Source organism: Neolamprologus brichardi, chromosome 10 (assembly GCF_056152115.1).
Source record: "Neolamprologus brichardi isolate AB-2024 chromosome 10, ASM5615211v1, whole genome shotgun sequence".
In the NCBI taxonomy this organism is placed as follows: Eukaryota; Metazoa; Chordata; class Actinopteri; order Cichliformes; family Cichlidae; genus Neolamprologus; species Neolamprologus brichardi.
The window spans coordinates 24,526,272-24,540,596 of record NC_142113.1 but is presented as its reverse complement, the minus strand read 5'-3'; the positions used below and the strand labels follow the sequence as shown (position 1 = coordinate 24,540,596).

At 40.0% G+C, this 14,325-nt stretch overlaps 1 protein-coding gene across 3 annotated transcripts in view; it reads right to left on the bottom strand.

Moving 5' to 3' along the window:
• The window catches only part of tcf7 (transcription factor 7), a 73,898-nt gene extending 67,131 nt beyond the window's left edge, over positions 1-6,767 (bottom strand). For all 3 annotated transcript variants that reach the window (XM_035905354.2, XM_035905355.2, XM_035905356.2), the window contains exons 1-3: positions 6,308-6,767; positions 5,924-5,993; positions 4,337-4,443 (exon numbers count right to left, since the gene is read on the bottom strand). In XM_035905354.2, coding sequence (XP_035761247.1) covers positions 4,337-4,443; positions 5,924-5,993; positions 6,308-6,490 — 360 coding nt within the window. In that variant the 5' untranslated portion in view covers positions 6,491-6,767. The remainder of the gene's footprint in view (positions 1-4,336; positions 4,444-5,923; positions 5,994-6,307) is intronic.
• Between the last annotated feature and the right edge of the window lie 7,558 nt (positions 6,768-14,325).

Genomic DNA, 14,325 nt, shown 5'->3' with positions numbered 1-14,325 from the left:
CAAGCTGAGGGAGTTTAGTCATATCTCCGAATCCCACAAATCTCCTTCTCTGGCCACTTCCCCTGAAAGGACGGCTGATATCTCCATTAATGCAACAACAGTGAAATGTCCCATGAAATGCTGTAATAGGAGTATTATCGCTGAATGGGATAAGGAGCCAATACGCGTGTAGTCGCTTTGTAAAAACCACTTCTCAGCAGAGATTAGAGGCTTCTTCTTTTCTCTTTAAATCTAACATTTTAAATGTTAATACCAAAATAACAAGGAGTGATTATCAGTCTGTTTGCGTCCATTTCTGCCACTTTGATTCAGCTGTATAAGGAAAACAATGCGTTAATCTTTCACAACAACAGCTCAGGGAATTTCGTTCCCCCTCCTATATGAAATGTAAGTCAGCCCACTCCGACGGTCAGGGGCTGCGCAGGTTTTCATTCAAATGTTTTTTCATCAGTTGGCGATTAAAAAGTGCAAAAAGCTGGCTAGACCTTTACAAGTGAGGATAAACCCACACAGACACAAGCAGACTGATTTTACAATTAATTTCTGACTTTCAGTCATTCAGCTGAGGTTCTCACAATGACTGCAACAGTTCAAAGCAGTTTACGGGAACGCACAAAGGTGTTGTTGTTTCTTCAGGTGAGCTGGTGACATGTGGGCAACGCTGCAGAAATTTTTACACCACAGCCTGTTAAATAAATTCACGTTTAAAAAAAGAAAAGAAAGTATATCAAAGGGTTTGACTTCAAATAACACAGATGAAGCTACACTTTCTTTTCTCTTAATAGGTTTCTTAATACATTTAAAACATGAGAAAAGCAGTGCTTATAATATATTCAAGTGTTCATCTTTATATTCATCTTTATTGTCATTACACACAGTGCAATGATATTTGGTTTGGCTTTCTTCTAGGATAAAAAATGAGAAATAAACAGAATGAATAAAGAATTGGTACATAACTGAAGATAAACAAATAAACTCAGGAGAAAAGCGATTTGTGAACGATCTGACAGTGTAGTGTAACAAAAGCAGAAAACTGCTTCGATTAATACATGTGTACTTGATCAATGAATTAATTCATTGGCTCCGGATTCATTTTATGTTGATTAGTAATTAATGATTAACCAATTCATTATTTTGACTCAAAGTAACTGCACGTAGGTTAATCCACGAAACTGAGTGAGCATAAATCTGCCTCCGCCGAATGTGAGCATAAGCTACCCTCTCATCGGGTACACACAAAATCAAGAAGTCGCAATCATCTCACCTTTTAAAGACTACTTGATGAGTGAAAATGCAACAAACACCAACGATAAAGCTGTGTACACACATATTCTACAGAAAAAATGTCTGAAAAATCAAACTCTTGTGCTGCCAGAGTAGAGCGTGCATGGGCAAGACATGAGGCGACCACTTAATAGCGATGAATTCACCTGTACTGCTCTAACACTCGTGCAACCTGGCACAATCGGACAGACTTTGTACTATGGGACTGGCAGGCTGAAGACCATTTAATGTCCATTCTGACTGGATCTGACATTTTTTCGCCCGCAAAAAAAGATCTAAAAAAGACCCAGGCTCCAGTGCATGTGCGACATGAGACACTAGAAGCGTAAGTCATAGCTCCAGGACAAGACAGGCCAGCAGTGAGACATGGACACACGCACACAGAAATGTCCCGTGTCAACATCACAATAACGGGAAAACCACAAACAGCTCTTTTTTCTGTCAGTCACCCTGACCTTGAACTTCTGATCCAGCTTTGCCATCCATAATCATCACCCCCCACCCCCCACCCCCCCACCTCACCCGCTAAACCACTACTCTCAGCCCCTTTCAAGTGGCAGGTTAGACAGGGCCTGATACCCCGCTACCGCCTCACAACCAGCGGGCTAATTACAAGGGAAGCAGCAACAAGTGAGCATTGTGTGGAGTCTCGAAGACACACGGGGGGGGGAAGAAAGTTCTCTTTATCGTGCCACCACCACCGCCGCCACCACCGGTACCTCTTCACCCCCCCTCACTCTGCCCAACTCGCCAATCCCACCCCCAACGAGAACAATCTATGAGAGGCTTCTGTGGTTGGAGAAGAGAAGAGAAGAGAAGAGAAGAGAAGAGAAGAGAAGAGAAGAGAAGAGAAGAGAAGAGAAGAGAAGAGAAGAGAAGAGAAGAAGGTGGAAGACACCATGTTTGTCTCCACTTCTTCACAATGTTTGTCACGATGCCGGATGTGCCGTGTTATGCAGCTTCGAGTATAAAGACGTTTGAGGAAACAACAAGCATGCTCACTAAGACTCGTAGTTCATTCAGTCGTATTCTCAGAATGTAACTGGTTACTGAATAAAGACTCTGTGATTTCCAAGGAGACGCTGCTGTACCTACAAGTGCTTCTCTTCCAAGCAAAGGCTTTGCTTTATGTGCAAAACAGCACAATTAAATGGAGCTAGCAGGTCAAGGATGTATTCTATACAAGAATATAAAAAGAAATAAACAGTAAAACAAAAGTTTTCACCCTGTATTTTACCTGAAAGGAGCAAATATAAAACTAAAGTGAAAAGGCACTGTGTAGCCAAATCACATGTATGAACAGCATAACCCGTCTTTACTTTACAGATGCATTTAGCTCCATTATATGTTTTTCTTTATAGCTGTGGTGGAGAAAAGAAGCCACTCTCATACTATGTATTTTCCCCACAGACTACAATTTTAAATTTTAGTTTTATTTTAAAAAAAAACATGGAAAATGAAGGTAAGTCTCTAACAACTGTCAGCTTTTATTCTGAAAAATCACAGACCCTATTAAAGTCTCCCATGACCAGCCAACGGGCCATGACCTGGACACTGACGGCGTCTTGAAACACTCTTAAGAAGCTCCAAGGTGCCATTAGAAAATCACATTTTCCAGCCATAAATCAGCATATTCCTTATTCACTATGCTCTCACATGAAATCAGCCTACAGCACATGTCATCTCACAAACAGGCATCTATGCTGTTTAGCAACGTCTTGTCTGCTAGAGCAGGGGGTTAATTCAGGCAACAGGATTACGCAGCACGTGAAAAATGAATTAGGCACAAGCGTTCACGTTCGGCGCAATTACTCAGCCTATCCATGGATATTGGTTCTTAACGGGTGACTCGAAGGGATTTTTTTTTTATGATGAATTCTTTAAGGGCTGTCTGGCTGGGTGAGCAATACTGCATACTTGAAATCTTTCCACGAGTCGTTCTGATGTTTGTTTTAGCGGTTTTAACACTTAGAACTGCTATTAAGGCTGTGCAATAAACCTCTTGTCATTCACCCGGGGTACAAACAGACGGGAAAACGTCATGTGAAATGGTTTGTGATGACGACATCAATCAAATTCCAACTTCAGCAACGGCGTAAACAAAAACAAGCTTTTTTTTCCTGTTTTTGTTTTTTTTTGCTTTGCCTCATGAGGCTGCGGCACTTTGATTTTATTCCGCTGTGTTTTAAATGCAGCTTTATTTTATAAGGCAGTTAGGGATGGTGTGAGCCTTGGGGATGGGGTGTGGGGGGAGTTAGCAGCACAGTTCAAAGCCAAATCAGAGCATGTGTAAAGTTTGAGAGAGATCTGCAGTGATGTGCCATTCATCTTCAGTCTGACAGAGACTCATGTTGTCTCTTCTGAATCTAAAACCTAGTGCAACATAAGCTGACTGATTCCTCTTTGTAATGTGAAAGAGACCCCCCCTCCAAAAAAATATATAAAGCTGGTAGTTTAAACCCCTCTAAATAAGAGAAGCAGCATTAAAATTCTGTATAATGTTTTAGGGGGTTATAGCTGAGCCACAATATGCTAATTGCATCTAAAAGGGGAAAACATCACTGAAATTTAGGCTGATGTGAGGGGAACTTTCCTAATTCTCAAAACTGCATGCACATAAAAAATAGAAATTATGAATTATGAAACAGAAAATACCAAGAAGAAATGTTTCATGCTTTTATGCACAAAAAGTCGAGTAAATTCTCCACCACTTTGCATCTCTTTTCTCTCGAACTGAGACTACTGAGGACGTCTTTGCACCAGCCCAAAAAAAATTAAAAATGAAAAAATAAAATCACTCAGAGGACACCAGGCTCGAGATCTCCATCTACGAGTGTGCGTTCCTTTCATTCTCCCCAACTAGAAAACACTGGATTTCTCTTCTGGGGCTCAGCACTGTGTGTTCACAGTCTGGACTTGATACTAAATAATACAAAGACAAGCTGAGGCGCAAAAACTTGCACCTTAAGGAGTCCTCGTGAGCACAGAATATCATCAGCTACTAAGAGGAGAACCATAGCCAGCGGAAGGATTCAATAAGAAGTGGACTTACAGATGGTGAAACGGAGCTGTTGGGGAGATAGGGGTCTGGCAGCATCAGGAACGGATACCCTGGATATGCCGGCGACTTGTACATACCTCCATCTTGCTGCTTCGACACTGACAGGAAAAGCAAACAATTAGAAGCTGTCACCTTTGTTGCCTAATTTTCCAAACTCTTTTGATTTGCTGTCTAAATCTCAATAGTTATCATTTAATAATGCATTTAATTTATAATAAAACTCATGACAGCTCGGGGGAAAAGACAAAATAAACAACAATAAAGGTAAAGCTGTGGGTGAAAATGCTGGATGTGAGGATTAAAATAAAAATCAAACTTGATACTTACTCACACAATGCTGCTAAGGTGTTAACGTCAAAATAAAAAGAAGGTAAACGTGCATATAAAGCAGCTCAGCTATTTACAGGCATTCTAGTTACTACACTTTACATCCGTGAATGAGCAGAGGCAACAATACTGGAGACAAAAGCGTTACAACCACCACATAGTCTTAGAGGCGTGAACTTCTGTAGCCTATGTGTTAATTTATTTCTTACCACCACCCATATTAAGCACGAGAGGCCTGTGTGGAGGTCAGATACGACTAGGTTATACCTGCATAGAAACACGCACACGCACATACACACACAAAAAACACAAAACAACTGGCTTCCCTCGTGAGTGCTGAGCTTTCTTGCGAAGGTGACAAAACTTTTAACGTGGCCAGAACCTGAGTGACAGAATCTGAGGGCAATCGACATCCCTCAGGGCGGAACAGTTTTTTCTGATTTCTGCGGGTTTCGCTTTTTCTCGAGGACCATCAAATAGACCAGTTTTTAAAAACCGCAAATCCACATTTGATGAGGATTTTTTTTCTTTTTTTGATCAAAGGATCACAAGGTGAGAGCATTCTTCCTTTCAGAGATGAGTACACACAACAGTGATGCCTATAATTAAAGCTGTTTTGTATATGTTGTCTAAATGCGCCCTGGCGTAGTTAGGGGAATTTGCTTTTTTTTTTTTTTTCCTCTATCTTTTTGGGTGGTAGGTTTGAAGAAAAAGGAAGGCTGACCTTGCTTTTTTGGCAAAATCTTATAAAAGATCACTAGATAAGTAAGCTTAAAACATAGTGAATTAAAATGAAAGGCACTAGCAATTTTTACAGCTACTGAGAAGTTGCTTTGCCCTTCACACCAGTGCCTTTACCTAAGCTTAATAACAATTTAAGGCCAAGAGGGTTCCACTTTTTTAAAGACATGCTGCTCTATGCTGAGCTCTGCTAATTTGACTGAGCAGCAGAGGAAATCTCCCCAGCAAGCTATAGATCTTAGAGATAAACTAAAGAGCTGAAGACAGGATGGCCATCTTTTTTTTTGTTTTGTTTTGCAGTGTACACCTGAGCGGTGCTTCTTTGAAGTTTTAATGCAGCAGCACGTGCGCCCGTGACCAAAATAACTCCTTGCTTTGACACAGTGGGTGGTTTTTACCGCTTTCTTACGCAGTACTTGACTGCTCATAGGGATGAGAGTGAGTATGTTCATGTTTTTTTGGTTTGTTTGTTTGTTTTCCCAAGTTTTTTTATTTGTATTTTCTGCTTACCAACGTCGAGATGCTCCCGGTGTTTGTCTGGGAAGCCCCTCTGCTCGCCCTGTTGTCCCCGTCTGACCGCCTGGAAGGGATCGTAAACAAACACCGAGTGAGAATTACCCGAAAAAGTCACGAAAACGCCAAACAAGAGTGACTTTATATTGACCTTATCACGCTAATAAGTGCAATTCAGTTTTGCCCTCGTTCTGTAGTAGACCCGTACCACCACCACCACCACCCCCTCTTCTTTTTTTAACTACTATAACCCTGGAGGCAAGTTGACTGCGCGAGTTGGTTTCATTCAAAGCTTCTCAGCAGCGCGTAAAATAAAACAAGCTTTCCACACACACTTTCTCCCTCTGTCTTTCACACACAGTCACACTCCGTGACACCTACCGCTGCGTTCGGACTTTGATTTATTTCCGACTCGTTCACCAGAGAGGACTTGAGGTCGGCCAGGTCTCTCTCCGTGAACGCGTTTTCTTGGATTTTCTCCTCTTGCTCTCCTTCGTCCTTAAACGATATCATCTCATCATTGGCTCCCAGGTCGTCCCCGCCGCCGCTGCTAAGCTGAGGCATGTCTACTTCCCCCCTCCTCTTCGATGTTATACACGTTTAAAAAATGATACTGACAAAAAATAAAAATAAAAAAGTAGAAAGAAAAAGATTCAGCGGGACTTCTCTGTTAAAAGCTCCTCAGTCTGGGGCGCCTCCGAAGTACAGAAACCCCCACCGCATACAGAAAAAAGTTGAGATGTGGCGTCCCCCGGCTGGTTGGTTGGTAGAAGACTAATGTTTCCCTACAGCAGCAAACAGCTCATTTGAGCCCAAGACAAGGCGAGGAGTCCGACATCAAAGGGCGCCGACCGGATGATTGACAGGCCCGATGACTTGTTGGGGGGTTGTACAATTGTTTCGGCAGAGGGCTGAGCTTCTTAAAGAGACATCACCTCTCCCAGCTCAGGCGAACAGACGTTATTCATGACTTCCAGGGGCGACTTTACACCTTCCACGATCCCACGGCTGCCACCTAAACTTCTGCTAGGAGATCAGTTTTGTTGCGCTTCTGCAACTTTTTCGTCATGAATTCCGCCAGTGCGGTGTATTTACGTACACTGAATCAGTGTAGTAAAATACACACTGCTGCTTTGCACTTGATACAACTTATCAGACTTAGCTGTAGATACGGTTTTTACCATTTAATATAAAAATATATGTAATAATATAAATATATTATATATATTTATCTAATATATTTATTAACTTTATTTACATAGCAATTATTAGCAATAATCTGGTTATATAAGCTACATTGTATTGTAGTAATTCCTTTTTAATTAATGCTTTTGATACTTTGAATTCATTTCAGTAATGCTACTTTATGTAAGTAACATTTAAAATGAAAGACTTTTACTTTTAATGGAGTACATTTATAGTCTAATACTGTTACTTTCATTGTAGCAAATTAATCAAATACTTTCTTCAGCACTGTTTATATTTTAAAATAGCTGTATCTAGAGTCTTTTTTACTACTTTTTTAAAAAAAAATATTCCTGTTTTTGATATTTAAATCATAATCACTAAGTCATTCATGTAGTGCTTAGATATAATGCTACTGTAAAGCTCACACAGAATCTCAGTTTTCTTTTCTTAACCTACTGGTTTAAGCCAATTTATGCACTTTGAGAGAGCTAAAAAAATATTATCCAAACTTGAGGAAATGATTTTTGGCTTGACCTCAGCCATAGAATATTAATTTCCATCTATATAGGCTTTTACATATTCCTTTATATGCTTACATATACTTAGATTATATTTACATATTTATTTATAAACGATAGCTGTGGGTTTTAGTATGGTTACCTTTTGTTCTTGGACTCTTTTGGAGTAGGTTTAGATAATTTTAATTCAAAATAAACCGTATTGTCTTAAACTGACCTATGGTGAAGCCCCTCAACTCATCCAAAGCCAAAAAAATAAAATAAAATAAAAATAACAAGAAAGGAAAGTAGCTTTCTTCTTATTGGCAGCCCCTTATAAATGGAAGATTTGAATGGCATGTGGGAGGTGCTGTGGTTCTTACAGCTAGCGCTGTGCACTTGAAATAACCATATAAGGACATCTGCTTTTAATGACATCACACAGAGCCAAGAATAAAAAATCAGTCAGAAACAGAGCATTTAGAGCTGCATGGAATCTGAAATTTTTGCCCATACAGTCATTATTTAAAAATTTGGCCATGTTTAATATGAACATCTATCATTCCAACAGCAACAAAAATAAGGAAAAATCTTAATAGGTCATAGGTCATTGTTACTGCTTATAAATTCTATCCTTAAAAGTTTCAATAAAATAATACAAATGTTGATGCTTCGTAACAGATCTGGAAATCAAGAGTATAAGTATAAGTAGTTCACTGCAACTTTGGCCATGTTATGTGAGCATCTGCCACTGTCACAGAATATGTGCCATAAACAAAATATGACAATCGTTTCATTAGTTAATCTGCTTTTAAAGTAACCTATAAACTAGCAACAGATATTTTTATAAGAAATATAATATAACACGGAACTTTGGAACATACTTCAAGGTAAGTTAAAGAAGTAATAAAATACAAGAAAACAGAAAAACAAAGATGTTTTAAGCATGACCTAAATATGGAGTAAAATATACAAATAATGCAAGCCTTGTATTTACAAAGAAATTAAACAAACACTGATAAATGGATTTGGATCTTTATATCGTAGCTTCAAAGAAAACAGAAGTCTATAAGTAAATTAAATGAGATAACAGAATAGCAGTCAAATCAGGTCTGCATGTACAAAACACTTCATGTTAAGTCACTGTGCACGTGTTGTGTATTCAATAGCTGCTCCGATGACTGTTTGCGTAAAATTAAAGTGTCTATATGGCCCTATCATATATTTTTTTTAAACTTTCAGCAACACTCAGCACAGATGACACTGTGAGAAGCGACAGAGACAGTGAGCAGAGAGGCAACAGCAGCCGCAAACAGATGTCGATGTTGCTCAAGAGACCAACAGGGAGCATGCCAATAAAAACTACAGGATAGTAAGAGCTGAACTCTATTTATCTTATTCTCCTAAAAAGAAAGCGGTCTGGTCTTCAGCGTTAAATTCAAGGGCTGAAAACTGGCTCCGTTCTTACAGCAGTCATCGTTTTGTTTACCTCATAAAACTGAAGCTGATTAACACACAAAACACAAAAAGCACATTTGTAAAAAAAAAAAAAAGTTGGCAGCTAAAAGCATTTTTGTCTTGTTGCTTTTGCTGACAGTTGCAACTTCTCTTCCTTGTGATTGGTTCAAATAAAACATGGACCTTGTCAAGGGATTCAATTCGGCTTTTTCCTTCCTTACCCACCATATTTCAAACCTCACAATAAATGTAACACATATCTCAATTGTTCAACATGTCAAAGATGTGGCTGGTATATTGTTATTAGCGTACTTCTGGGATGTTATCATCAAGCTAGTTAATAACTTTGGTAATTATGCATTGTGAGCTTTGCACTGTCTCAGCAGCCCTTTTGTAGCAGCTGCTGTCACACTGTTCAGTTGGTAGTTTTCACATTTTGGAACAAAACTCCTCATTTGCATCAAAAGAAAAGTGGCAGCTCAGGCAAGAAGCAGCAAAATCTAGGACATTCTGTGAAAAACATCAGAAGGCACGGCTTGCTCATCAATAACAGAGGCACGGCATGTTTTTGGCTGGTCCTTACATCCCCCAGATCTTGTAACAGCGAAAAGTGCTAGCTATTGCAACTACTTGATTTGAGGAGGGAAACAAGGAAAAAAAAAAAAACATAGTTCAAAGATGTAGACTCAAAGTTCTGATGTCTTATCAAACTCGTAACTTGCCTCCCCCTATTTTCCTCCCAATGCCAATGCATTTTTAATGCTGATACAGTAGCATAGCTGGTCTTCAGAGTTTTTAATTGAGAAATATTTATACACTCCCATGCTGTGACTTAATATTTGACTTAATCTGAGTCGGTTGCCTTGAATGAAAATGATGATCCACAGCTGGGAAACAAAATTAAATACAAACAGAAAATGGGCCCGGTATTTGCATAAAACTGCATATTTATACAATATCGTTGATGCATATTAATAAATAGATTAAAATGAGCAGTGTTAATGTATGCAAATCTAAATTATAAATGAGTTGTTTAAACTCCTTGTTTATTCGCCTTGATTAAATATAGACAGCTGTTTTTCCAGAGAGGCAGCACCTCTCCTGCGTGGGCCACGCTGCCTCGTGAGCTCGCCGTGCTCTGATCTCAAACGCAGTTCCCTTGAATATCTGTGCTGATAGTTACGCACATTCATGGGTTCTCAGGTTCACCTGAGGCTAAAGGATGCAGTCAGCCTGTCTGATAACAACAGAAGAACCAGAGATGAGCAAATTTTCTCTACACGAGCTCTTGAAATACTCTCAGGGTCTCTGACCTACAAACACCTTTTCTCTTTTTATATCTACGCCTTTCTCTGTTACACACACAGACACACACACACACACACACGAGCAGACAGACTCTCTCTTTCTTTTCGCTATGAGCAGTTTGATTATTCTTGTCAGATCAGAGTCATATTTTAAGTTCACATCACCCTGCCTTATCAGTTCAGAGGTTTGATGCTCACACAAACCCCTGCATCCTTTCTCATCATCTTTTTATCTCTAACTCTAATGAGTGTCGTCTGTGACATCAGACAATAACTGTTGACAGGAAAGGCCAAAAAAGGAAACTTGAGCAGATAGAAACGATAAGCAGCCCACACACAAAACACAAGCCTGCGTAGCTGCTGCGACCCCACAAGACATGCTTTTCACACACAGGCACAGATGCAGTACAAGCTCTGCATTTGAATAAGACCAGCACTGATAAAGGAGGAGCGTTTGATAAAAAGAGCTTTATGTTTGTGTGTAACAATGTGTAAAGTGTAGAAACATGAGATATGTCATGTAGCAAAAAGGGGAATTCTTTTTTAATGAAGAACACCAACATGGAGAAGAGCTAAGAACACGATTTCTTCCCTTTTTTCTTACTAGATAACTGAATAACTGTGATGCAGTAAACCCCATTAACGATCAGGATCATCTGCGATACAGTGCAAAAACCAGGATTACATCTTATCCTCGGCCCCTGAATGGAGAGCCTAATAGTGCAAACTTCAACCCCACCGTCAGTGTGTAAAGAGCCCATTTAATACAAGATGATCACTTCAGCAAGCCCCTTTCCATTGCCTAATCATTGGTGGTGGAAAAGTTCTTTCTTTAACATGTTTCTTTTTTTTTTTTCTTCGAAGATGAATCACAGTTGGTTCAAAAAAGATTATACACTGTGCTTTCTAAAGAAACACCAGGCGCATTAAAGCTGCAGAGTAATTAAATCATGTCCTTTCATTGGGGTTAAGCCACATCCAAGCGAACGGCTCTTAACTGGAACCACTTGTGTGCTTTTTTATTGGTAGTTTTCCTACAATCAAAACCATGTCCTTCCAGGCAGCATCCAGCCAGCAACGTAGAACCTCAACAAATCTTTACAACGGTTTAATTTTGTGCCTCAGTTTTGGCTATAAAACAGTGAACTAATTGGCTGGAATGGTAAATAAAGTATAACTGATTTATGCTTAATTGTTTCTAAATATTAGCTAGAACATGATAACCACCACACTACAGGAAGTAAAGAGTTATGTTTGGGCTGCATGCAGTCATCCAGACGAAGCGCGCCTTTCAAAGCGCTTTAAAAATCTAGAGATACCAGTGAATCGTCTTTAAACAAAGAGCTCGTCTTAAGTGGTGCACTCACAGGATGTTGCGTGGCTCCTGTGAAGGTGGGTTTAATATCTGTAGGAGGTTGCAAAAAGAAAAAAAGCAAAACAAAAAAAACTCGAAATCATTTCAGAATTTGAAACACTTATTTAGAAAGTTGTTACACTCAAAGGTGGCAACATGAGTAAGAGCAGAAGCACCACCAAGAATAAAGGTTACCGACGCCAGCATCAAACAAAGATGATAAGACTGAGAGCGAAGAAGAAAACGGATGGGCAAAGGTTCAGTATTTTCCTTCATCAGCTACCAAATCGAAGTCATCCCGCACCTTACCACCTGACACTACTCACTGGCTCTGTGATAAGGACCTGCTTTCAGCTCCCATGTGTCTGTGAGAGTGTGCTGTAAAGGGAGGATACAGGATCAGCAAAACAAGCAGAAGATGGAAAAAGAAAGCAGAGGAGAAGCGACTTGATATAGAGTGGCAGCTAACGAAGCTCACTCGAGTTCTAGTTTGCTGAGTGTTTGCTGATTTGAATGTGTCTGTCTCTTTTGATTTAGCAGAATGCAGTCTCTTTACCTCTTCGTTAACTCCTTATCAAACATTTATGAGTTGATATCACAGATCTGTGTGGGGCTTTTGGGGAGTGGGGTGGGGTAAAATCTTGTCTGGAAATCAACAAACATAAACAGTGGAAGGGTGGAAAAAAGAGCTTTGAAAACACATCGCTGAGGATCAGTGGACAAAGATTCAAGCGTTTTATTTTTAACTTTTAGTCCAGAGCAAAATCTAAAATAAGAGCTTATGCTGAGCAACAGATACATAAAGATAGCGGCACGGTTAATAACTTGCATTTTTATTGAATAATCTGGAGCTAAATTACCAATTCATTAATTATGCTTATCTCGATTAAAGGCGCTTTAAAAAAGCTTTCTTTTTTTGCAGCAGATGATAAACAACCTTGTTCTTTCGTGCTATCTGATATTACGCGTTGTTTTGAATCACGTACATCTCTGCCTCAACGAAACATCATGCCGGCATGCAAGCAGTTGGCTCTCTTCTCCTCCAGTTCTCAGAGGAAAGAACAAGCGAGCTGTGGTTGGAACAGCTCTGAACTTTTTAAAGACGTGCATCAACAAATCATGCCCCAGCTCATACAAAACGGGTCTGATAGTGGCTGGAAATAGCAGCAGAAGAGCTTCTGCGTCGCCCCATGTCACCACACACACACACAAACACGCATACACACACCTCAAGGTTTGTCAGAGTGTGTGGTGAGGGAAGGTTGAGGCTTCAGGTTTTGAAGCAAGAGGCAAGGAGATGGAAGTTTAGTTTTGAAATGTATTCCACGACAAGTCGCTTGTGTCTGAAAAGCGTGTTGACTGTTTCAGTTCTTCGAGTTAACGACGCACCACACTTTTACAGTCCTTCCAACACGTCTCCAAATACACAGTTATTTTATTCAAACATGAATCATGACAGCTTCAACATATGATTGATCCCAAATAAAGAAAAGTGTCATCATTTGCTCATCATTGCTCTTCAATTTAAGTTGAATCTTGATTTGATATTTTCCACGTGTTCTGCTTTGAAGGAACTTTTTTGTGCTGTAATTTATTGTCACAAAACAATTATTGCAAAAACTTATTGCAAAATATACAAAAATACAGGAAAACGTGACAAATATCACAGCTTTTGAATATAAGTTCTTAACTTTTAGAATTTATCAAGCAGATTTTAGGCAAAAAGAAATCGCGGTCACCTTTGTTTTTCCTTCATTTTGATTACACTAGATGAAGAAAATGAGGAGGGAGGATCCGTCTTTGGCCTTTGGTCTACAGGTTACTGTGCCCTCAGCACACTCACACACATACATAGGCATATGAGCGCACAAACACACACACACACATATACATGCACACCCAAACACACTGGCAGCACGGGGAGAGACGTGCTGTAATCTGGAAGGCAGGAAACAAAGGGCCTCGTTAATGCAGAGACTCGCAGGGGCCTTTGATGTGGAGCCAAGCCATTCACTCCTTGCTCCACACACACACACACACACACACACACACACACACACACACACACACACACACACACACACACACACTTAGAAGATGACATAAACATGCACATGTGCGCACATCCAGACGTACTCATGTGCCTTTTTCAAAAAAAAAAAATGCTGAAAAGAGTGCAATCTGCATGAGTGGAGGCAACGTGCCTGCTATTTAAAGCTTGATGTATTAGATTTGAATCAGCCGGCAGCAAACACGCTCACACGCTGATGAACCACAAAGCTACAGCTTGGTTCAATGGAAACAAACTTTCCCCCCCCCCCACCTCTTTGCACGTTTTGAGTTGTGATGTCAGTTCCCACCATTTGCTGTTTGATTTCAGTAATCACAAAACGAGTTAGTGATTTGGCTCGTAAACTCAAGAAATTTGTTCTCCCGGGGTAGAAAATGTGGTGGTTGTGGTAGTCGTACGGCAGAATGAGATTATTTACCGACATCAAAACGTGCCACGAGGGGCCAGGTTTGGTGAGATTTGGTGCGTAAATACGATGAAGGGGGCAATGCTTCGGGGTTGCACGGATCAGTATGTGAGGTCCT